The following is a 23,710-nucleotide window of genomic DNA, read 5'->3' on the forward strand; positions in this document are numbered from 1 at the left end:
TCAATCTCCACTGGTGGAATTCGGCTGCGCAGGGTATTCCCTGACGCTAGCATGGCTCTCTTGCATCAACAGGTGACCTGCAATTTCAATAAACTTTAGCAGTCCAGGACTCCAGGTTCACTAATACGCGCGGGGTCACGGATATCACAGGGAAACGATTCGGCAGGCATTTTGCCTGCGTAGGAAATAACGGATCCTCGGAGGACTGTGGTTTAGCCTACGGGCTAAAGGGTCCGTCGATCCCTAGTTGACCATAGCGCGTTGCGGAATTGCCGTCTGCCTGGCGATACAAGCACTGGGTCGGTCGTCTATATCCGAGACGAGGCAGTCAGTAATTAATTTTAAAGTTGGACCCCTGCCGATGACTCCACTGGTGTACAAACCTGGATACAGCCGAAGGCTCAGAAACCGGCCTAGCCTGCTGCCTTACGAATAGAAATGCAGGGACAAGCCACTGTTCTCTCGCTAAGGTGTGAATGTGATTCTGCAGCGCTTTCTGTGCAGAAAAGTGGGCAAGGTCGCTATTCGTCTGCGTGGATTTTCTGTTCAGATTGGCTGTGGCCACACTGTGTTTAAGCGGTTGGGCACAATTCTACTGTTCCTTCTGCTGCAGCAGGGGTGTTTCCCGGTATTCCTCGTCGGGAGTCTTCAAGTTCACGAGCGGGATATTTTCCTGATCCACTGGCAGGCCGTAATTCCCCGATTTCCTGCATCATGCTGTCTTGCGTCTATGGATGTCTCTCGGGAGATGCAGATGCACGCCACCCGGTTCATTAACAGTAAAAGTGGTGCCAGCACCTCTAAATACGTAGAACAATCTAAAGTAGAAATGGAAGCCGACGGTGTTTCCATGACAGGAGCCGGGGCTTGATGGGATGGAGTGGGTTTCCTGTTTATCTGGCAGGAGGGTAGAGACCAGCACATGGTCCTAACCCCTCCACTCCATGAATAGCGCGCTTTTCTAGGTTCCCACGACGCCGTGTAGAAGCGTAGACTCCTCACCTAGCGTCACGAGGGGCAATAGACAGACACGGTGTCATTTGGCCAACAAGGTCAGCGGCTAAGCGATGGGTAAACTGCGTCGGATATCAGAGGATACACTGGGACCCAGCACTCGGTCAACGAATGGTAGAAGAAAGGACAGAATTTAATTCCTCTGCGTGCATGCATTAATCAAGAAATGCGGGGAAACCGCGGACAATCTCAGGACGATCTGCCAACGAGGGTTTGTTCAGCATGGTTGGCGATAGGGTTAGACGGTTCCATCGGCCTCCACTCTTAACTTTCTCTACTCATCCTCGCGCATCACCCGTTTTTGTTCGACTCTCAAACACTCTTAATATTCTTCTTTGGCCCCATCCGGTCCCAGACACCTTTCCCATAACCCTTGATCGTAATCGACAACGCGGTCTTATCTTGTTAATAAATTTTTACCCAGTTTTTCTTATCTCTTTGGAGGCCTCTATTCTTAGTGCACATCCAACAGTGACAGTTGCCGTGTCGTCCAAAGGCATTCATTCTGAACCCCCCCCCTAATTGCCACCCCTTTAATCACCAGCCCACAATCTGCAGGGTCTCATTTCTAGTACGCTGCAAAGTTGGACGGTGGCGGCCTTTTCCCTGGCGTTATTATATTATTAGACTAGTCAACCTCCGCTGTCTCCAGAAAAAATCCCTGGACTCGGCTGCATCCAAACTGCTGGACGTCTGCTACCTCCAATGGCTGTTTCTGATCAATTTGGATCTAAATGCATCAGCTGAGTGGGTGTCTTCTGTTTACCATTGTCTGAGATTGCCTAGAACCGATTCTTGGAGATGTTCCACACATTTGAAGGATTCGAAAACCCGAACAACTCGGCCCCAGCCCGGGGTCGTGGTGAGCGCCAGCCCTCTGTCGGCCGGCGTGTCACTACCCTCCGTGCCTGTACATCCTGCAGGCATCGCAAGATCAAATGTGACGGCGAAAAGCCGTGCGAAGCATGTCGGTGGTATAAGAAAGCCGACCAGTGTCATTATGCAGATCCCCGGCCATCCCGGAGGTGGGTTACTCTCTTTCTTTTTTGATTTTTAATCAGCGATAAATGCCCCTTCCTCCCCACAATTAAATCCCCACCAAGTCTGTGGAAGATCTATACATGGCTTACATGGGGTTGAAAATGCAGACACGTAGAAAAACTGTCCACTACCCTAGATGAGTATCGGGGCGTGCTCGAGAAACTCTTCCCCAATATCCCACCCGAAGATCTAGTTAGCCTGCCTCGCGAAAGGCTCTTAGAGCTGACAGGCAAGTCATCCCAGCTGCAGACGCAGCCGCCACACCCAGCATCGCCAGCTACCTCGGCATCGGTCGAAGCCCATGTCTCCCCCATCTCCAACGAGGATGGTAATCTGGAATCATTGCAGACGATGCCTGAAGAATCGAGTGATCTTCAGAACTCGGAGATATCCAATAATTACTCGGACGACGTCAATGCCTTGTCACTCTCATCCAGACAGCCTTCCTCTTATCTAGGGGTGTCGTCTATCAATGCTGTTCTCAAAGTGATTCTCTGCCTTGACCCTGGCGCCCTCTCCTACTTCTCTCATTCTTCGACCAACACAGACTCCAGGGACTCAACCCTGGGATACTCTCCAGCAGAGACACAATCATGGCCGGTCCAAGAGTCTCAGCAACCAATAACGCCCCCTCAACGCCATCGACCAGTGACAGAGATGCAGTTGCTCGACGCCTATTTTACTTATTTTCAGCCATTCGTGCCCATGTTAGATGAGCAGATTTTCCGCGAAATCTACCACTCGGGGTGTAGAAAGGATGAACGTTGGCTGGCACTGCTAAACATTGTGCTTGCCTTGGGTAGCATCGCAGCGTGTCCATCCGATGACATGTCCCACACAATTTACGCCCAGCGTTGTAAGAGCTACTTGAATCTAGAATCGCTTGGTTCCTCACATATAGAGACCATACAGGCCCTCGGTCTTTTGGGAGGGCAATATCTTCATTACGTCAGTCAGCCCAATCTGGCATATTCGCTCATGGGAGCTGCGTTGCGCATGGCTGCAGCTTTGGGCCTACACAAAGAGTTTTCGGATAATCAGGAAGGGTCTTGTAGACAAAACATATATTCGACCGACCTGAAAAGGCGAGTGTGGTGGTCCTTGTTTTGCTTGGACACTTGGGGCTGTATGACTCTGGGACGACCGAGCATGGGACGGTTTGGACCAACGATTACCGTTAAACTGCCGCAGTACCGAGAAAGGGTATGTATGCGTCCGAATTCTGTGATTCTGTCATTCTAACCCTTCTAGGGAAATGTTCTCGACATTATACCGCTTCTAGAAAACGTTCGGTTCTGCAAAATTGCGACACAGATCCAAGAAATCCTGGCTGCCGCTCCGTTGACGAGGTACCACGAAATGTCGCACTTTGATAATCAACTACTAGAGTGGTATGAGAACCTTCCGTATATCCTCAAAGACCACGAACCATGCTCCGAATCGATTATCATCACGAGGACAGTCATGAAATGGCGGTACTACAACCAACGTATGCTTATATACCGTCCAACCCTACTCAGCTACGCCATGCGACGGGTTCCATATATTGCCCTCCGGTCTGAAGAGCGGACGGCGATCGAAAGGTGTCGACAGATCGCGGAGGCTACAATTCAAGACATCTCTTCCACGGCTCAGTCACATCAAATGTCGGGCTGGAGTGCTGTCTGGCTCATATTCCAAGCAGTCATGGTTCCACTACTGGGATTATTTCTCAATGACAACACAACGAGTGACCCTAGAGCCACTGTTTCGAGTTGTCAGTCTCAGGTTGAGATGGCTATGCTTGTACTGGCCCGACTGGAACAATGGAGCCCGACTGCAAAACGGACGTTGGATGCCGTGTCGCAGATACTGGAGGCCAGTAAAAGAGGGACCAACATGGCTAATGATACTGGCGTCGTCAACAGCATGTATGCTTTCTCACGCGAAGGGGCAATGCCTCGAACCACTTCGGGGATTCTTCCGCCCCAGAACATTTTCCTCCAGAATGAAGCAGGCTTCGATCCGTTTGCGCCTCCAGTCATCGATGATTCAACGGCCCAGTATCTGTGGGACTTCCTGAGCTGGAGTGATAGCAGCCTATGGCCTGGAATCACGGACACTAACAGCTTCAATGACGAATCGTTGTTCGCCCAAACAGACAAAATCATGAAATATACCAACAATGGCGCAGCCTTTATGGGGGGCTCGATGGGCGATGGTGCCTACTATGCAAATCCACCTTTACCCTACTACTAAGGGTCACATATTTCTAAAATAAGTAGCCCTTCTGGCTAAGGGCACTATTTCTTTCTTCTTATGTCGTTCTTTTTTCTTTTTCACTTTCCTCTCTCTGGGCATGCATCAAAGCGAGTTATCTATTAGCAAACAACACGGAATGGATGAGCGTATATAACCGGGATATTTAAAAGAGCATATAGTGTATATGAATGATCATCGGTTTTTGGATGCCTATTTTTCGAGTACAGAGTGAAATGCATAAAAGTTGTTACTTGAATTTGTGCAAGGATCGCCAGTATGCTGACTCAGCCAAAACGCCAAACGCCAAAAACCACTCATTATGCTTCCGAGCCACATCTGCAATCCCCATTGGAACCCAGCTGCCACATAAAGTAAATGCCCACAGGTCTAACCGGTTATAGATTATCATATCACCATCCTATAGCTCTGTTGCGCAATCAATTGATGTGTGCATTAGATTTAAGTTTCGGAAAACCTGCAGCTTACTGACGGACCCTGATGAACTCTAGTCAATAAGAGAGTTGTCAGTCATGGCTTCTTTATTTGAGAGACCATCACTAGTGTTTGGTGCCGCGGTTGTCTTGCGCGCTTTTCTTCTTGTTTATGGCGCCTGGCAGGATGCCCACTCAGCCGTCAAATACACCGACATCGACTACATGGTCTTCACCGACGCAGCCCGGTACGTTTCTAAGGGCGCTTCGCCGTACGCTCGAGATACGTATCGGTACACGCCTCTGCTCGCGTGGTTGCTTCTACCGACCTCCTGGGATGGCTTCTTCTCATATGGCAAAGTCCTTTTCGCACTCTCCGACGTGGTAGCCGGATGGCTTATTGCGAAAGCGCTCACGTCCTTTTACGGCATGAGCCCACCACGCGCTCTCAAGTATGCTAGCGTTTGGTTACTGAACCCTATGGTCGCCAATATTAGCACGCGAGGAAGCTCTGAGGGTCTCCTATGTGTGCTAGTCATTGCCTTGCTCTGGGCCGTCTTGAACAGAAGAATCACTCTTGCCGGAGTACTTCTCGGGCTCAGCGTGCATTTCAAGATTTACCCCTTTATCTATGGGCCATCTATCATCTGGTGGCTTGACGAAGAGCACGAAGGGCAGAAACTATCTTCACAAAAGCAAAAGGCGGAGCAAGAAGATCGAAATCTCTTTACCCACATCTTCAACTTCATCACACCCTCTCGTCTTCTTCTCACTACCACCGCACTGGCCACCTTCTCTGGTCTCAACATCTCCATGTACATCCTCTACGACTTTCCTTTCGCGCAGCATACCTATCTGCACCATTTGACTCGTATCGACCATCGCCACAACTTTTCACCCTACAGCAGCCTCCTTTATCTCTCTTCTGCTGGAGACGTCCAGGGGAGCTTTGAGTCACTAGCCTTCATTCCCCAGCTGCTTCTCTCTGTTGTCGTTATCCCGATCGTTTTGGCCAAAAGAAGCCTACCAGGTGCGATGCTCGCCCAGACCTTCGCATTCGTTACATTCAACAAAGTGTGCACGAGCCAGGTATGCGTCTCCTATTCGTTCCTAAGCTTCTCGTTCAGGCCCAGGATGTGAAGACTGACGCGTGCAAAAGTATTTCCTCTGGTATCTCATCTTCCTTCCGTTCTACCTACCTTCCTCATCGTTGATGAAGAATCCAAGGCTGGGCATTGCAGTCACAGCTCTATGGGTTATCGCTCAGGTATGCATACGCCCTTGTTTCCTCTTCTTTTCGTTCAAAGTCAATAAGAGCAACACACCACGATTGCAGCTGCGGTGCTAATGAGAACACCAGGCCCTCTGGCTCCAACAAGGCTACTATCTCGAGTTTCTCGGGTTGTCTAGCTTCGTACCAGGATTGTATCTCGCTAGTTTGGGTTTCTTTGCAGTGAACATTTGGATTTTGGGTATAATTATTAATGATGTTGCGTTGACGGGATGTTAGGAACTAAGGAAGAGGAATGCGATGACCAGGGTGAATTCTAGGATCTGATCGCCATCTATACCTGCTCTTCTAGGCTCTAGGCCTGACTTCTAATTAGTTCGGCTATTCTCTAGTCTTGGTTTGAACATGTAGAGTTAATGTAATTAGTACCTTTGAAAAGTTGCCTTGCCTGATATTGCTTCGTCAGAGAGGTGGTTCGTTTCGTGGCTAGAACCACCCCAGTCCGTCCAGTGCGTGACCCACCGGTCTTAGTCATCGGCAAACATCACGCCGAACAACCCAAGTGCTGCTAGGCAGAGTATATCTTTTCATGCAGTTCAATACAGGACTCCGCCCCACAAATATAGGTTTATCTCAAAATATTTCAGTGCAGCCAGGGGACTCTCATTGATTGGATCTAGTCAACTAAGGCTGAAATGTGTACATACTTCGCGCTCACTATCTCAAAATTGGGCATATTCCCAAACTCTGGTGACGAATCCATGCAAGGATTCTGGAGAATACTCAACCGTGCTATCTCATCCACCCGCCATAACCTACCCCCAAGTCCAGTATCCATCATACATGCTAATAAGATGTTGACTGATAATGCCCCGATATAGTGAGAGTAACTGAATCTCATATGTTAAATTTGAGCCTCTGATCTTGCAGACTTGCTTAGTTTGGAAGAAAGGGGCCATCCCATCTCAATACCATATCTGGAATGCAAACATTCAAATAAAATCTGAAACTGGCACAGCAATAGCACTGAATCACCTTGAGGTCAGCTTGACAGGATTCTATTTTGACCCTCTGCTTCCATGTCCATTGGAAACCTGATAATCCATATTAACAGCATCAACAATATATTCTTTTGAGAAAAGCTTCCAGCACACTTATCAGTGGGATATTCTACTACGGTAAATATATCCATAAATTTCATCACAGCGTCCCATCCACTGCTCTACCCAGTCTAAATCTAGCACTTCTACTGTCTCTTCTACCCTCTCAAAATCCACCTCCCAACATATACCAAACCAATCTAAATCCCCCAAACACCCAACGGATCCTCCCCACCCTGATCCACCCTCATCTTCTGCAAAGTCTTCACCCTTTTCACCAACGTCCCGACAAAAATCGGCCCAAAAAGCGTGCACAGCGAGATCGCCCAAACAATCACCAGATACGTCTCCGACGAGCCACCGCTAGAGCTAGTCCCGAAGATGCCCTTCGACTCAGCGAGCGAAGCAATGAGGTATCCGACTTCACCGCGGGAGACCATCGCCAGGCCCAGGATAGAAGCTGGATAGAGGGATTTGGGCTTCGGCGGGAGACTCGAGGTGGACTGTGTGTTCGGATTCGCCTGTTGAGGTTGGGTTTGTGGTTCGTCGTCGACAGCTTCGTGCGCTTGGGTAGCCAGGTGGGTTGGCGATGGCTGGTCGTGCGACTGGTCTTGCAGGTTTGGGGAATCTTGTTGTGTTGTCTCCGGGTTCCCTTCCTTTCCCTTCTTGGACCCGGCTCTGGGACTCGCGCAGAACAGGACGACGCGGGAAAACGGTTTCTTGAGAACCCGGAGGACACTTGAAACGGGTCGAGACGAGAACCGCACGAGCCAGAGGCCGGTGATTAACTTGCCCAACGTCATGAGGATAGCGTAGACGACGCCGCGCCAGACGATTTTGCCGTTGAACATTTCTGTTATGGGGATGGCGAAGCCGATGGATGCCTTCGGTCATTCGTGTTAGTAGGTTTCATTGTTTGTTTGATTGGGAGTGAATAGACTTACGAAGAACAGAGGGACCAGGATTCTGGTCACCGGTTCGTGGTAGTATTTTTCGTACACCAGATTGCCGGTGGGAGTCTCGTGTTTGGCACTGGGAGTCTGTTGGCGACTGGTCTGGTCATGGTGGTTGGAATCCTTCTCTTGCGGGGTGGAACCCTCCTCTTGAGAGGTATTCTCCGTGTCAGGCTCAGTGGTCGCGTTGCAAGCATCTACTGCCCCGGAATTCTCCTTCAAGAAGTCATCCATCCAAGAAGTCATCACGCCAGCCAGATACGCAGCAAAGAGACTCGACGTGCCCGCATAAGTGGCCCCAGCTACCATCCCCACCAGCAGACACGTACACACCAGGAAATAAAACTGAACTGACCCCGTAAACGCCGGGAACCTATGCTTATGGGCAAGAAGCAGCCTTAAAGAAGGCCTGATGCCCAACCGACACAACAGCAACACCCCAACCCCAAACCCGATGGAAACAAAAACTGGCCGTACAACAGTCACAGCACTGAACGACTCACTACTTCCACCGAGATTAGTGATAATCTGAACCAGCACCAGCCCCACCACATCATCTAGCATGGCTGCGCCGGTAGTAACCGTCCCCAGTCGTGTCTTGATCAGGTCTGTGGTCGAGAGGATGGTGAACGTGGTTCCCAGGCTGGTTGCGCTCAGAGCCGCTCCGGCGGAGAAGGCCTGGAGGGGCGTTGCGGCTACTAGCTCAGTGAGAATGAAGGAGAGGCCCATTGGAGCGCCGATGCCAGTGATGGCTACTGCGAGCGAAAGCAGCAGGTTCGCTTTCAGGGAGGGGAGAGATGTTGAGAGCCCGCCTTCGTAAACCAGCATGATTAGACCGAGGTAGCCGAGCTGTTGGATCACGATTTCCATGTCGCGGGTGAGCCATTTTGCGCCGGGAGTGCCCCAGAGGATGCCGATGAAGAGCTGGCCAATTAGCCCGCAATAGACAAGTTTGTCGAGGCACACGTTGACTAGGTTGAGGACCAGGAGGAAGCCTGCTTGGTTGAGGACTGTGCTGATGGCTGGCTCGTGGTAAGCGAAGGCTGTTTCGCTGATGGCCATGTTTTACTACTGGTTTCAGTCGTTGGTCGTTGAGTATCAATAAGTAATGATATAGTGGCGCAGATTGATACTGTCAGCCTAGCTATATAGGTAATACTAGTATTTTCTGGTGGTTTTGTACTAGTAATCTGTTGACGGTAACAGACTCCATCAGAATATATGGGGTCACTTTTGATAAATGGGGAGTTGGTCGATTGCAAGGTGAGGGTTGAAGCTGAGCTTGCGAGAGCTGTGTGAGGACTGAAGACGACAAGAGAACTGAGGCGGGAGACCATTTAGTTTAATAAATAGACAGTAAAGGCGCTCGGTAGATAACGAGTCTCGGCATCCCGACGCCAAGCATTCTATGGCCTCTCAGATGAAAGTCGCTACCAAGCAAAGGTGGCTGTGTTATTCTTTTCCTTGGCCACCGTAGTCTTGAATGGGCCATAGAGAGTTAATTTCATAGTCAGACTTGACTTGAAGATGCAATGTAGGGGTACCTGAGAGAGATGTTCTATGTCAGTACCACACTCCATATGGCATGGAATCTGTAGGTTTTTAGGGCTAAGCGGAGACTTAACTTCCGCCCTGCTGCCTCAAGATTGGAGATCATCGATGAAAGTGATCCTTCACAGTGTTCGTTCTAGGCAAGTACAAGGCTTTTGCAGCTAATCATGTCCCATGATGTCAGCTGCGAGGATTGGCAGTGATTCAAGTTATTTGAGACTCACAAGTCCCATCAACGAGGTATCTTTCCTCGTCGAGTTGAACGCCTCTCTTGGTACCAGTATATTGGCTGGCTTTTGTTGCTTTTTACGCATCGCTCAGCTCAATATCATGGTGCAATTGAAGTAAATTGTTACTACACGTGTTATGCTTCCTGATTTGAGGACAGCCGTGAAAGCAAACCTCATATTACAGCGCACTTCTGCCAGTATTCGTGGCTCAAGAGCGTTGTCTATTCGGAATCACGCCGTATGTTAAGTATATCCACCATGACTAACCTGTCTCGACTACTCATCGAGAATAGAAGAATGTGGGAGCTAGGTTGGATACACCCGCAAGACAATATGCGACGGTAGCTGACCCAAGCGAACAAATATATGACCCAATGGGAGCAATATAATAGATTCCCATCATAGGGTGGAGTGGTGCAATGTTCGAAAGCATATCTACCTACATTCTTTTCAAAGTGGGGAAGCAATCCTTTTCAAGAATTCTTTTTCTGGCTATACACTTGTATAAGTAACTCAGCTATATGATCATAATACTCAAGCTCGTATTTGGATAAAACAACAAAACAACAGATGTTGGGTACTAGGAACTGGGACTGGATTATACTTCCCGGCGTATAGTTAAGCAATGCCGATCAAACAATTCAGACTTCAGGCAATGCCACTACTGCCAGTCAGTATGCAGATCGCTGTAGTGAATACTACCTAGTAAACTTCTTCATGCATGTCGGGTTAACAGCCATCCTGAGGCACCGATTCCTTCATACGTACATTGCGTCACCCGCCTCTGCCTAATAATAATTGGAGATTTAATATAATACAAACATCCAACAGAAACACTCACCACCACATACCAAGGTCCCCTTCATACTCATCAAACCACGCAGTATCCATAAACCACTATCATCAACAAAAAAAACCATGTCCACCACACTCCCCACCGGCGCCAAAATCATCAACGGAGTTAAGACCTTCATTCCCCTAGGTATACACCTGCCTACCTACCCACATACATACATACCTCCCCACCATCCCAAACAATCTACACAGCGTACCATGAATCAGTCAACTAACGATAAACCAACCAGAAAACAACCCCACAGTCCACACCCACCTAGCCACCGCCCTCTCCATCCAAACCCTTGCCTTCCACGACATCTTCACCCTCGACCCTCCCCCCACGGACGTGCCCCGTCCAATCAACGCCCTAATCTTCCTCGCCGCAGCGCCCATCTACGCCCGCGCCCGCTCAGCCCTCCAATCCACCCTCCCCAAATACACCACCCCCAAGGAAACCGACCCAATCTGGATCCCCCAAACCATCGGCCACGCCTGCGGCCTCATGGCCTTCCTGCACTGCGTGCTGAATCTCGACGCTGGGGCGCACCTGGCCCGCGGGTCTGAGTTGGAGAAACTACGGCAGGAACTGGTCTCCCTGGCGCCAGAGGATCGCGCGCGGGTGGTGTATGAGGCCTTGTTTCTGGAGGAGGCGCATATGGATGCGGCGCGCGGGGGCAGTTCGAGCGTGCCGGGGCCTGAGGAGCATAACGGGTTTCATTTTTTGGGGTTTGTGAAAGGCAAGGAGGGGAGGGTTTGGGAGTTGAATGGGGGGATGCCAGGTCCCTTGGAGAGGGGGGTTCTTGGGGATGGGGAGGATTTGGTTTCGGAGGCTGGGTTGAGGCTGACGGTTGGGGATTTTCTGGAGGCTGCGAGGGAGGTGGAGGGCGGTGGGTATGGAGGTTTGGGGGTTTCTTTGGTTGGGTTGGTTGGGGTGTAGTATGTTGATGGATTCTAGATGGATGGTGATACTCTATGGGGATGGGATATGGCGTAGGCTAGTTGTTTATCAGAAAATACGATAAGAATATTATCAATGGAAAGAAAGTGTATAATCAATCAATGGTATTCAACTACCTCAGTAGTAGACTAGACTATCATAGTACGATACGTGTACAAAGCACTACAAGGCGAAGATACAAGGATGTTCCAGATCGTCAATGGAGGTATGCCATCTCAGCAAAGCTGCAGGACACACATCTAGTACGTCACTGGTCGGAGAAATCTCACTCTCAATTTCAGCACTTCTTCGGCACAACCACAGCCATGAAAGGGCTAGATTGCAATTTGACATCCGTGCTAGTTGACCTGCCACTGTTCCCACACAAGTAATACTGTAAACAGAGAGGGTGAAAGGGAAGAAGATATTATCGTTATTAGTTAAACATATAGCGTCATGGCAAGAAGGGTAATATAAACAAGAGCCATGCGCGGTCATCTGCTGATAAAACAAAGGCGTCGTAAATCCGTAACTCACGCTTACAATTCTCCGGGAATCTTTTTGGCAGGGGGACGGAAGTTGCCGGTCCTCAGCTCTTGCCACGCAAGGTCGAAGCGGGCGCCCAGTAGCCACGCAGTAGTAAGCTAAGAACAGTCAGTCTCATTCATCACGGTTCATGTTGTCAAGAACATACCATTATGATTGATACGATCAGCACAATCACACCCATCAAAGCCAACATGAAGTACAGATCCTGGCGCGTTTCAGCTTCCAGTTTGGCCTTCTCTTTTTCAGCTTCCGACTTCTCGCCTTGCACCTTGAGCTTGGCTTGAGCGGCAGTCTGCTGGGGGAAGATCGTGTCCATGAACTTCTCAATCTGGGTAATCATCAGTATGGTAATGTGCCAGCATTCAAAGCAGTGATAGCATACCTTTCCACAAACAATACTGATCTTGAGGAAGTTGGGATCCTTAGGAGTATTCTTCTGATGGATCCGGCGCGCATAGCGGCGGAAGGTATTACAGAGAACATGGAGGTTTTGGGTCGACTCCATCATCAACTGACAGGCGTCGCCCTTGGTGATCTTGATATTACGATCGAACATGACCGGGTTACGGAAGCAAAGCTCCAGGGTAGCAATGGCCATAGCCTGGGGAATGGCGCAAAAGTTGAAAACACTCTGCTCGCGGAGGCCAGCGAGGTAGAACAGACACTCTTCGACGTGCTCCAGAGCATTGAGAACCATTTCGGATCCACAGTTGAGAGCAGTCTCGCGGTTCTCGGGCTTGAAGAGGTCCTCAAACTCGGTGACATACTTGGACCAAATTTCTTTGGGCCAGAAGTGTCGGTCATCATCGTGGTCTTCCCGCACGTCACGAATGATGTTCGTCTTCTGCAAAAAGAGTCCCATGGATTTGTGGAGACGCGGGCGTGTGAGCAATGCTGGGTTGCCGAACTCCGCCTCAACAAAGAGGCGAGTCAGTCCTTCACCCACCAAGCCGGCTACATAGTAGCAGTAGAGATCATACTCCTCGATTGTCTTGACGCTGGCATCCTCGAATTCCGCCTTTCGGCAGTAATCAGCCATACCGTTGCCCATCTTGTCAGTGATATCCTTGACAATCTCCCGGTAAGCCGGCTTCATGTTCTTAAACTCGGCAATGACATTGTGAAACTGAACCAGCAGTTCACGGTCCTTCTCTTCGGGGCGGTTCCCATCGAACGTCCAGCCGTCCTGTTCCAGGTAGTCCTTAAACTCTCGCAGCATTGGCTCCTTGGTTTTTAGAGGAATCGACGTGTCGTCTTCGATGGTATCCAAACCGCGAAGAACGAGGTAGAATACGCATACTGGGAGCAACAGTTCGGGATGCAGCTCCTGGATCACCGCGCTGAAACTCCGACTTGTCAAGTCGAGGAACTTGAAGCAAGCCTTCTGTGTCTCTGTTTCATTCTTCACATTTCGTTCATGGACAGGGTTATGCCAGACTTTCCTATTGCAAGGAAAAAATGAACCTCTGTAAGCGTTGGCACACACACCTTCAGAGGAAAACAATGCAAGTGGGGGTATGCAAACTTACCACTGAACGATGGCCCTCAACTGGCTGGGCCGGAGCATATAATAGAGGACTTCAGTCGCACGCATGATGGCGGTTGTACACCGTCACAGTACAGGGAAGAAATAATGGGGAGGCAGATTAAGCAATAGCAACCAAATTAAATAGATATGTTGTGTCAACAGGCAATAGTCATACAGAAAACCAGGGAAACAGGAATGTGGGGGAGTGAAGTTGCGGATGTGACAAGTTGTTATTGTACAGTAGTGGACAGATTGCGAATCGTCTCACAAACTAGAGAGGATTGACGGAAGATAACGGGGATAAATAGGGGGAAGGTAGGACAATCGAGTAAGAGGTGAGAGAGAGGTGAGAGTGAAGGGAAATTAGGGAAGTTTGCGGTAAAAAAAAAAGGAGAGAAAAGAGGAGGTGAAGATGGAGGGAGTGATCGTTGAAAAGGAAGAAAAAAGAAGAGCAGCAGGGATTTTAAAATGAGAGGGACAAAGACGTCTACGTTCGGTTGAGAGCTCTAGCTTGTGGCTAGAGCCTATTAGCGTGTCTAGGCGGAGAGGCTGGTGCGCATGACGCGGGATTACGACCAGTACGCCCCTGATGAACAATATGAAGCGGTGTGGCTTACCATCTTCATGACAATACGGTGACAATACAGTCCCTTTTGGGGTTCGGACAAAAGTCACAGGCACCCCGCGCATGACGAAACTCCCGTCGGAAAGCATCGTCAGGCAGAAAAAAAAAAGTTAGTTGTGTACCTATCAATACTTACTCCGACTGTTTTGCCTGTCTTCTTCGTCTTTTATTTTCGGATCCTCCCCTTTATCTCTTTTCGTATCCTTAGATATTACTGCTCTGTGGCCCTGGGGACAACCGGGGTATACGTCCTGTTGGGTTGAACTCCACAAAATACCGCATCATGGTCGCAGACACCACGTACTACGATGCCCTAGGGGTGCCTCCCACGGCAACCGAACTAGAGATTAAAAAGGCATACCGTAAACTTGCCATTGTCACTCACCCCGGTATGCTTCACTCGCTCACCTCATATATTTTTCTCTTGATCCTAATCACCCACAGACAAGAACCCCGGTGATGAGACTGCGCATGCGAGATTCCAGGCGGTACGCTAGTTCTTGCGTTGCTGTGAAGATCTTCTCCCACTAGCTCTTGATACTTACTATTCCCTCCAGATTGGAGAAGCCTACCAAGTCCTTAGCGACGAAGAACTGCGAAAGCGATATGATAAATTTGGCAAGGAGGATGCAGTCCCCGGTGGTGGTTTCGGTATGTGTGCTGGGTACCGCGGATAGCATATTCTTGGCTAACACCCGACTACAGAGGACCCGTCGGAGTTCTTCAGCATGATTTTTGGTGGCAACGCTTTTGTCGATCTTATCGGTGAAATCTCTCTGATGAAGGACCTCACCACCACGATGGATATCACCATGCAGGAGATGGAGGAGGATGAACTGGCTGCATCCGCGGAGGAGAAACTGAATATCCACGACAATGACACCAACGCGGCGGCTGGTGCCTCCACAGAGGGTGCTGCTGCTTCCGCTCCTGCTCCTACTGGCAGTGCAACTGCTGCGGATGCCCCCGCTTCTGAAGAGAAATTCGAGAAACCCGCCCCAGCGCCCAGCTCCGGCACAAGTACGCCTCGTCGTTACCTTGGTCAACAAGCCATCATGGACAGATCCGAGGAGGAGGCACGGATGGCGGCAGAGGGCCAGTCTGCGGAGGAAAAGGAACTACACAAGAAGAGCAAGAAGAAAGGCGGCTTGTCCCGGGAACAGGAGGAGCGCTTGGCTGCGTACGAATTGGAGAGAAAGAAGGCCCGCGAGGAACGAGTCAACACGTTAGCCACGAAGCTGGTGGACAAGATCAGCGTCTGGACCGAAACGGACAAGGGCGCCGATGTGACACGCGCATTTGAGGAGAAGATCCGTCTCGAGGTAGAGAATCTGAAGATGGAGTCGTTCGGTCTTGAAATCCTGCATGCGATCGGTCAGACATACATCCAAAAAGGTAGCTCATTCCTGAAGTCCCAGAAGTTCCTCGGTATCTCGGGCTTCTTCTCCCGGCTGAAGGACAAGGGTACCCTCGCCAAGGAGACATGGACCACCATCTCGACTGCCATTGATGCACAGATGACCATGGAAGAAATGGCCAAGCTGGAAGAGCGCGGTGGCGAAGACTGGACCGACGAGAAGAGAGCTGAGTATGAGAAGAAGGTCACTGGCAAGATCTTGGCGGCTGCTTGGCGGGGCAGCAAGTTCGAGATTCAGAGCGTGCTGCGCGAGGTGTGCGATCAAGTCCTGGGCGACAAGAAGATCAAGTTGGACAAGCGTGTCGAACGTGCTCATGCCCTGGTCATTGCGGGTAATATTTATCAAAAGGTAAGCACAATCAAGGCCTCCACGTTCTTAACATGCTGGGGTACTAACACAATGCAGGCGGAGCGTGACCCCGAAGAGGAAGGTGACTACATGGCGTTTGAGCAACTTATGGCCGATGCCATGACGAAGAAGGGCAAGGATGAGAAGGAGAAGAAGAAGAAAGAGAAGAAGTCCAAGCATGAACACGTCGAAGAATCCACCGCTTAGATACCTGTTCTCGATACATAATCGATTACCCCTTGTGTTTTGTGCATACCTTCTGTGCCTTCTCTCTTCTACCCTTCTTAATGTATCATTTTGTGCCTTCATGCCCTAGCGATGTCTGATTATTCATGGGTGGATTAGATTGTTGGATACCTGTTCTACCTCCAGTTGTAGCAATCCGCAGCCTCGCCTATGGCTCTGGTCAAAACCATATATCTCGGTTGTATGTAATAAAACTTCTTACTCTCAAAGTGTCTGTGTGATATGTCACGAATGGTGCTTGCGTTGTTCTCGATGCTGCTATAGTTACGAGAGCGGAGTAGTACCGTGAGCAATTAAATATATTCTAGCCCATCGACAGACATAGCTTCATCGAGCCTCTTTCTAGCACTTGGTATTTTACGATATTGAGATCAAATTTTATCCATTATTCTTTCCGACAATGATAATTTCTCACTGTATCTGGGTATTGGCTTATGGTAGGCAGCCTGGCACGCATACGTGGGTAGGGTTGGCTCACATTCCTCCAAGCCCCCTCAGGGTTTAGGTTATAATTGCGGGATTATTATGGAGACGACGCCAATACCACTTCCCCATGTTTCGGTTAGATTTAAATCTGAAAGTCGAAGATCGAACGTGTAACCCCGCAAGAATTGTGTCACTGCTATAGCAAAGGAGTTACAACAAAAGGGGAAATCGATGATCGCGTGAGCACATACCCTTTTCGGACCTTTGGCTCAGTCAAACGGGAAACAAAGCCCTATAATCAACTACCTATAATTTCTACCCATGTCTTCCCGAAGAAACCATCCAATCGATCACGCTATGCATTACTCACTAATAGCAGGCTAATCCCTCTAAGCATCCTTAGTCCAAAGCCATGCCCCCCTCACTGGCGGATTGCACCGATCCACAGGCACGATGATACCTTGCGGAATGCCCGTAACGGAAGGCGCCGCGCAGATCTCTTCAGTATTTATGCTTTGACGGTTGGTTTTAAATAGCCCAGTTTCTTATCTGCCTGCCTTCACCGGCCATGAACAGGGAGCTTATACTATTTAAGACATACCACCACCCACCAATTTCGCGTCCCGACTTACGACTCCCGACCACCAACCGTTCGAATAAGTTCATAGCGGAGCACAAAGAGCGAAGCTATTATATTTAACTACAGATGCAGCAGATATTGCAATCAACCGCGGCCCTACTCGCCTTCCAGGTAGTAGTAGGCGATGCAGCACCCACCCCAAGCTCATCGGCCGCGGCATCTGGTCCGACTGGGACTACCTACCCGTCTGGGTTTGACATGTCCACCAGCTGGGGTAACCTTAGCCCTTACAAGGATCAGCCTGGGTTCGAGGTGCCGAACGGTGTCCCAAGGGGTTGTGAGCTCTCCCAAGTCCATGTGCTCCATAGACACGCACAGCGCTATCCCACGTCGTGGCAATTAGACGGTGGTGTAGTAGAAGATTTTGCCCAGAAGGTCAAGAATTACACCAAGGGCCATCACAACACCACGGTCGCCAAAGGAGCTTTATCGTTTTTGAATGAGTGGGAGTATGTACTCGGAGAGGACCTTCTGCTTGTCTCTGGTGCTGCGACGGAGGCGACATCCGGTGCGAATGTCTGGTCTAAGTACGGACGCGCACTTTATCGAGCCCCCGTCGGCGTCGCGTCTTACGATTCTTCTTTGAACGTCTATCCCAATGGGACCGAGCGACCGAAACCAATCTTCAGGACGACAGACCAGGCCAGAATCTTGGAGAGCGCCCGCTGGTGGTTGAGTACGTTCGCCATTCATTGGTGTCATTGTGTCATGCTGACTTGTTAGGCGGTTTCTTTGGAAATACTGGTGCCAATAGCTCCTATTCTGAGTATGATCTGGTTATAACGCACGAGGGTACCGGGTTCAACAACACTCTGGCATCCGACGGTTCCTGTCCCGGAGACTTGGAAGAAGGGTAAGCCCCTGACTTCGTTCATTGGATAATATGCGCTGACCATCTTAGCGATGATTCGGCAGAAAAGTTCATCCCGAATCTCACCAAAGATGCCCTGAAGAGGCTGTCGCATTTCCTTCCTCCCGATTTCAACCTCACAGCCTACGATGTGGTGGGTATGTTCAGTCTCTGTCCGTACGAAACTGCGGCGCTAGGCAGCTCGTCCTTCTGCTCGTTATTCACGGAGCAGGAATGGCGCGATTTTGAGTACTTCGTTGACCTTCAGTTCTACGGTAACTATGGGTTTGGCGCCCCAACTGGCCGCGCTCAAGGTATTGGATACGTTCTGGAGCTGGCAGCCAGATTAGAGGGCAAGCGGATCGAGACCAGCGATACGAGTATCAACACTACTATCGACTCCGAACCAGCCACATTCCCTCTCAACCAGCCATTGTATATGGACATGTCCCATGACGATGTGATTGTCGGGGTTCTGGCCGCCTTGGGGATCAAGTACTTCAACTATGGATCAAAGGGCTTGCCTGACGATGTGGCCCACGCTGTCCCCCGTAACTTCAAGCTCAACGAGGTTACACCTTTCGGGGCACATCTAATTTCCGAAATCTGGACTTGTCCGGAAAAGACCAACTTCCATCAACTGGACGGTGCGCTATACAAGAACCCGGATCTTTCCTCGACATCCGGCACCACAGATCTTATTCGGTTCGTGTTGAACGGTTCTCCTATCTCACAAGAAGGCGTCGATGGATGTGAGAGCTCTATCAATGGCTTCTGTGGTGTTAAGGACTTCCTGAAAGGTGTTTCCAAGCTGAATGAAAAGGCTGAGTACCAATATGCTTGCTTTGGGAACTACACGGCTGGTCACCAGGTCGGTGATGGACGCCCTGAGTGATTTGTGGGTCATGATGATGTGCATTCTACATGAGTGACTATCTAATGTTAGCGAGTCATACCACTCATGCACATCGCAATCTGTATACATGTACAATGATATCACCATAAATAACTGTGCCTGCGTTATAGTCAATGAGCTAGTCACATGGTCTTGCGATGTCGGATAAGAAGAAGAGAAGATTGTAGACTGGCGTTCTACCATCACAATCTCATAGTCGTCATAAAGATCTAATCCACTCCTAAAAGCATTGGAATTGCATAATAACGGTGTAGCTATATGATACGTCATCAATAGACTCGTCTCTGCTGCCTCACACCCTCGTAGATGCACCTTCATCCATCTCACCTGGCACTACAACGAGTACCTGTATTACCACAGCCATCAAATCTAAGTAAAAAGATCACGGAAAAAGGCCATAACAATATACAAAACTCCAACGAGATACAAGCCAGCATATAAACATCCAACATGTCCACCATCTCAGACAACACCACACACACAACATCCAACGAAACAAACTCACATACCACGTCATACTCTTACGCAAGGATGAACATGGCCACAGACAGCAGGGCCTCAAACACACATACAACCATAGACGACATGGAAAGCTTCTCCTCCATGCTCACCACCATCACAACAGCATCATCCCTAACATCCCTTTATACAACTTCAAACGACAGCCTTGTCTCCTCAGAAGACGAACACAGCAGCTCCTTGGCTACCACCACCGACTCCTGGACCGAATGTGATCTCGGCCCCATCCCGGAGTCCAACAGCACTATGTCGAACTGGCCTCTTTATATTCAACAGACACCGTGGGAGCTTGACTCCGACACTGAAAGCGAAGACGCAGTTCTCAACCCCCACTGCCCAACCATCACCTTGACTACCCTCACCCTGGCTACCCTCAGCAGCACGCGTGTATCTCCGTGCAGGGACCACAGCGTGCCTCTCGCCCTCGGCGAAAACCTGGTGATTCAGAGCCCTAGTTTTACAACCAACGAGCTCATAATGGATCCGACGCCATGGACCCGCCTTACCCTCGTGACCAGGCTTCTTACTCGAGATATTCAAGCCCAAACCCAGGATACGCCCTGGACAAAACTATCGACCGCGTATCCCCGAGTTGAAATTTGGGGTGGTAAGAAGGCCGGGTACGCGACGCTCTGGCGCATCGATCGGGTGTTCCGAAACCATGGGGTCTGTATCCGTGGGTTCGGGCTGCATGCGGGGTATCTTTCCGGCCTTGCGCGGCTGGTTTGGGTGCCTGTTTTTCGGTTGGAGGCGGCGAGTGAGGTCCCTGTTAGGGCTTGGAGGGGCGCTGTGAGGGAGGTTGGGTTAGCTGGGGGGTGGGATTTGGGGTTGGATGGGGAGGGCCAGGTGGAGGTTGATGTTGATGTTGATGTAGATTTTGGTCGTGGGTGGTTGGATATCGATGGTTTGACTTTTTCTTCTTCGTCTTCTCTTGAGGGTGGGGATAGGGAAGAGAGGGCTAGGGAGTGTTGGATTTATGTTGGGGGTAGGGGTTAGGGATGTCTCTTTCTATGGGTTATGTTTCTAGGTGGATGTTTGTCTATTGTGATGGAATTAGGGTTACGCTTGGGACATGGTCAGTTAGTTATGTATGCCTATGGCGAGATCATTGTTGAATTAGTGTCATTTATCTATAGCTTGAGAATAAGTCTGTTTATCGTGCCTTCATAATCCATATACTCGAACATGTCAAACTCATTATGCGTATGGGTATCTAGCAACGGTTACCAAGAGGGAAGCCGGCCATCTATCGCTTACAGAGATCAGAGGAAATCAGATTGAAAAGAAGAAAACGACGGGAGAAAGAATGATGGGTATCCCGCTCGGACAATGCCAGCATTGGCCACGATGCAAAACAGTTGCTGAGTGGAATGGGGAGAAGTCCATATCATGTAGACGTGCCGTCGAGTATGGTGAACAAATGAAAAAGAAATACAAGATTGGTGTGGTGGTGGTGGTGGTGGCAAGTTTACAGTGCCCCGTCTAGGCTGTCTCTGTGGCAGCCTCCGTGGTCTCGTCAGCCTCCGAGTCTGGCTCCGAGTCTGGTAATTCCGGTAGGTAAGAGAGGTCCTGGGGATCACTCGCTCTCAATAGACCTCGCCCACTTTCCCGGAGGTCGGCTATTTCCTCTGGTGCAAGGACTCGTCCTCCAAGGTGGATGTCATTTACATGCACGGAATACTCAAGGGCTTTCTTGGCTTCCTTTATTAGCTCCTCTGTCCAACCGAGGCAGCGTTTAAGACTCTGGTTCATTTTCTGGCTGTCGGCCAGAAGCTCTTGATGTTTAGCAAGGTCGATGAAAAACTTCTTCTCATCCTGGGCGCGATGTCGCGCATCATGCTCAGCCAAGGAATCAGGGCTAAGAACGCCCTCATCCATCACAGAATCCTCGTCACTTAACTCGGACAGTTCCTCGGCTGACTGAACCGAAGAGTGTTCATGTTCATCACTTTCGTCCGCTTCGGCCATGATACCCATAGAAGCCCCGGAAACGGAACGGCTGGATGGTGCTACCGACAGGCGACCCGCACGGCTGAGGCGTCGATATCTTCGCAGCTCCGCATTTTGCTTCCGCATCTCGCGTTCGAGCGTGCGATTGATTGCGAGGAGTGACGAGTTACTGATTTCGAGATCAAGGATCTTGCGCTCCGTGCGGGCACTAATAGCCACATCGTCCTTGACTTGCCCAGATTCAGACTTGGCCGGACTATGTAGCGAAGAATCATGGGTCTCTACAGAGGCAGCGGATCCACTGCTGAAAACCCGTGGCCGGAGACCAAGTATTGGTTCGAAAGTAACAGCGCTAGCGTCGATTTTGGTGTCGGACGGGGATATGATGATAGGACTTGGCCGCAATGGTTCTCTTGGAGAGGTAGTACCATGTCCCGAGTCGACGCTGGATGATTTCATGTGTCTCGGGGCTGACGTAGTTGGTTTTGGAGAGAAGTGACTCATGGGTGGACTCGGCATATGCGAGACTATCTGGGGAGCAAAGTCAAATCGAGTGCCAGCCTGAGAGCCAAATTGTGGCCCAAGCTGTGGGCCGAGTTGTGGGCCGACTTGCGAGCCAACCTGCGAGCCGATTTGCGAACCGGCCTGAGAACCAACACCGTCCGACAGCCGGGGAGAGGAGGCATTTAGCCTGGGGGATGCCAATCGCGGGGACGCCGACGGGGGTTTAGAGCCAACAACAGAGCGAGTAAGCCCGGTCGAGCGTCGTTTGTACACTGATGCTGTGTTCAGCTCTTCCGGCGGGCCCTCTTGTTCTCCGTTGGCATATACAAAAGTGGGGTGGGATGGCTTCACCGCTGGCTTTGGTCGGTTATCAACATCTGGATTCGATCGCGCATCGGCAGCGTGGAAAAACCTGGGTGAACTGGAGGGTGCTCCACAGACAGAATTCGGTCGTGAACGTTGAGCGTCCGTTGTCAAGGCTTTGGCCCTGGTGGTTATTGGAGGCTCAAGCTTTCCTCCGGTCCGTACAGGGCTCCGGTCTGTCCTCTTTCCTACTGTCGAGCCACTAGCTGATATGTAAGACGGAGAGTAGTGCCCAGTCGAGGGCGTGTTCGGGGTAGAAATCGGTCCATCGCGTCTACTCGTGCGAGTACCGGATCGAGGGGTAACGTTGGCACTGAGGTACACCGACTCGGAATCCGGCTTGGAGTTGGAGAGCGGGTGTTCGGAGGGGGTCAATCGCCGAGGAGTACGATATCCCCCCGGATTGGCAAGTTTTGGGGTCAGAGGTGATTTAGTGGATCGGTTGAAAGCTGCACTGAGTGAGGGGGTGAAGGGTTTGGCAACGGGGCCGTTGGTGGTTTGTTTATCGGAGGCCATAGTTGCGGGACTCGAGGGGCGGAAAGGAGGGCGACTCATGACATTGCGGCACTCCACGGCGATTTGCAAGCATGGTGGCACCAGCCAGAAACAGGAGAATGAGCTGGCTGGGTCACGAACAGGGCAGACAGAGGGGCGATATTATTAGTGAGAGGAGAGCATCAACATCGGAGGATCGGGGAATGGGGGGAGGAAGGGAGTGGTGAGTTTGGAGGTGATTTTTGTTGTGCCAACACCGCAACGGTTCAGATGTTGAAGTGATGCCGAACTAAACCAAATCTAACGACACTAACCTAAACATGTCGCCGAATCCGGTTTAGTCTTGTTTTTCACCGCAAAGTTGACTCTCCGTTACTCTCTGGACGACATTCCCAGGCATCGAAATATTCCCCAGAAACTTGTCAAATTGATAAGACGGAAAAAAATAAGGTGAAACATTCTGGGGAATTCCTCAGGTGCAAATTGGCATTGGAATGCTAGATCGATCGGGACTCGAATGTTTACAGATCTCCCTTTCGGCGTCACCCTCATGCATGCTGATGCACCGGCCCATCCCGATCGACATTGGCAGATGGCAAGGGACAATGTCCACCGTTTCGACCCGTTAGACTCTTGCATACTCCGTGTATCTTTTGTAAGTACAAAGCTCTAAATATCTATATTATTATGTCGTATTTCTCTGTTTCGCCTTCGTTGTGGTAAGATTCTATATACATAATATTTCCCGCTCCACATCAACAAAAATT

The 23,710-nt window shown here is 50.2% G+C and overlaps 10 protein-coding genes across 10 annotated transcripts; 6 read left to right on the forward strand and 4 right to left on the reverse strand.

Moving 5' to 3' along the window:
• The first annotated feature begins 1,348 nt into the window (after window positions 1-1,348).
• On the forward strand, window positions 1,349-4,539 carry BDV37DRAFT_264749 (putative C6 transcription factor). The gene is made up of 3 exons (XM_032083706.1): window positions 1,349-2,039; window positions 2,163-3,258; window positions 3,307-4,539. The coding sequence occupies exons 1-3, from the start codon at window positions 1,816-1,818 to the stop codon at window positions 4,291-4,293; spliced, it is 2,307 nt and encodes a 768-aa protein (XP_031935162.1). The 5' UTR covers window positions 1,349-1,815; the 3' UTR covers window positions 4,294-4,539.
• A 127-nt stretch (window positions 4,540-4,666) lies between these two features.
• On the forward strand, window positions 4,667-6,395 carry BDV37DRAFT_264752 (glycosylphosphatidylinositol-alpha 1,4 mannosyltransferase I). The gene is made up of 3 exons (XM_032083707.1): window positions 4,667-5,816; window positions 5,887-5,994; window positions 6,088-6,395. The coding sequence occupies exons 1-3, from the start codon at window positions 4,827-4,829 to the stop codon at window positions 6,235-6,237; spliced, it is 1,248 nt and encodes a 415-aa protein (XP_031935163.1). The 5' UTR covers window positions 4,667-4,826; the 3' UTR covers window positions 6,238-6,395.
• Window positions 6,396-7,006: 611 nt separating this feature from the next.
• Window positions 7,007-9,307, reverse strand: BDV37DRAFT_264753 (cation:proton antiporter). The gene is made up of 2 exons (XM_032083708.1): window positions 8,003-9,307; window positions 7,007-7,942 (listed from the first exon to the last, which is right to left on the reverse strand). Exons 1-2 carry the CDS (start codon window positions 9,071-9,073, stop codon window positions 7,259-7,261), a joined length of 1,755 nt encoding a protein of 584 aa, XP_031935164.1. The 5' UTR covers window positions 9,074-9,307; the 3' UTR covers window positions 7,007-7,258.
• A 1,220-nt stretch (window positions 9,308-10,527) lies between these two features.
• BDV37DRAFT_45559 (ubiquitin carboxyl-terminal hydrolase) lies at window positions 10,528-11,658 on the forward strand. Its single transcript, XM_032090689.1, has 2 exons — window positions 10,528-10,774; window positions 10,878-11,658. The coding sequence occupies exons 1-2, from the start codon at window positions 10,711-10,713 to the stop codon at window positions 11,564-11,566; spliced, it is 753 nt and encodes a 250-aa protein (XP_031935165.1). The 5' UTR covers window positions 10,528-10,710; the 3' UTR covers window positions 11,567-11,658.
• Window positions 11,558-14,070, reverse strand: erg9 (bifunctional farnesyl-diphosphate farnesyltransferase/squalene synthase). Its single transcript, XM_032083709.1, has 4 exons — window positions 13,645-14,070; window positions 12,498-13,557; window positions 12,261-12,443; window positions 11,558-12,210 (listed from the first exon to the last, which is right to left on the reverse strand). Exons 1-4 carry the CDS (start codon window positions 13,707-13,709, stop codon window positions 12,106-12,108), a joined length of 1,413 nt encoding a protein of 470 aa, XP_031935166.1. The 5' UTR covers window positions 13,710-14,070; the 3' UTR covers window positions 11,558-12,105.
• A 311-nt stretch (window positions 14,071-14,381) lies between these two features.
• BDV37DRAFT_264769 (DnaJ domain protein) lies at window positions 14,382-16,765 on the forward strand. Its single transcript, XM_032083710.1, has 5 exons — window positions 14,382-14,657; window positions 14,713-14,756; window positions 14,826-14,919; window positions 14,974-16,034; window positions 16,092-16,765. The coding sequence occupies exons 1-5, from the start codon at window positions 14,552-14,554 to the stop codon at window positions 16,239-16,241; spliced, it is 1,455 nt and encodes a 484-aa protein (XP_031935167.1). The 5' UTR covers window positions 14,382-14,551; the 3' UTR covers window positions 16,242-16,765.
• Window positions 16,766-17,544: 779 nt separating this feature from the next.
• On the forward strand, window positions 17,545-19,327 carry BDV37DRAFT_291518 (histidine phosphatase family protein; the record flags this gene model as incomplete). Its single annotated transcript, XM_032088964.1, has 3 exons — window positions 17,545-18,022; window positions 18,070-18,199; window positions 18,248-19,327. 3 exons carry the CDS (start codon window positions 17,545-17,547, stop codon window positions 19,089-19,091), a joined length of 1,452 nt encoding a protein of 483 aa, XP_031935168.1. The 3' UTR covers window positions 19,092-19,327.
• Window positions 19,328-19,562: 235 nt separating this feature from the next.
• Window positions 19,563-20,627, forward strand: BDV37DRAFT_289072 (uncharacterized protein; the record flags this gene model as incomplete). Its single annotated transcript, XM_032088382.1, has 1 exon — window positions 19,563-20,627. The coding sequence occupies one exon, from the start codon at window positions 19,563-19,565 to the stop codon at window positions 20,625-20,627; it is 1,065 nt and encodes a 354-aa protein (XP_031935169.1).
• A 114-nt stretch (window positions 20,628-20,741) lies between these two features.
• BDV37DRAFT_264773 (uncharacterized protein) lies at window positions 20,742-23,161 on the reverse strand. Its single transcript, XM_032083711.1, has one exon. It carries the CDS (start codon window positions 23,001-23,003, stop codon window positions 21,114-21,116), a length of 1,890 nt encoding a protein of 629 aa, XP_031935170.1. The 5' UTR covers window positions 23,004-23,161; the 3' UTR covers window positions 20,742-21,113.
• Window positions 23,162-23,190: 29 nt separating this feature from the next.
• Window positions 23,191-23,701, reverse strand: BDV37DRAFT_45632 (uncharacterized protein). Its single transcript, XM_032090691.1, has one exon. It carries the CDS (start codon window positions 23,580-23,582, stop codon window positions 23,316-23,318), a length of 267 nt encoding a protein of 88 aa, XP_031935171.1. The 5' UTR covers window positions 23,583-23,701; the 3' UTR covers window positions 23,191-23,315.
• Window positions 23,702-23,710: the final 9 nt, after the last annotated feature.

Source organism: Aspergillus pseudonomiae, assembly GCF_009193645.1.
Source record: "Aspergillus pseudonomiae strain CBS 119388 unplaced genomic scaffold BDV37scaffold_139, whole genome shotgun sequence".
In the NCBI taxonomy this organism is placed as follows: Eukaryota; Fungi; Ascomycota; class Eurotiomycetes; order Eurotiales; family Aspergillaceae; genus Aspergillus; species Aspergillus pseudonomiae.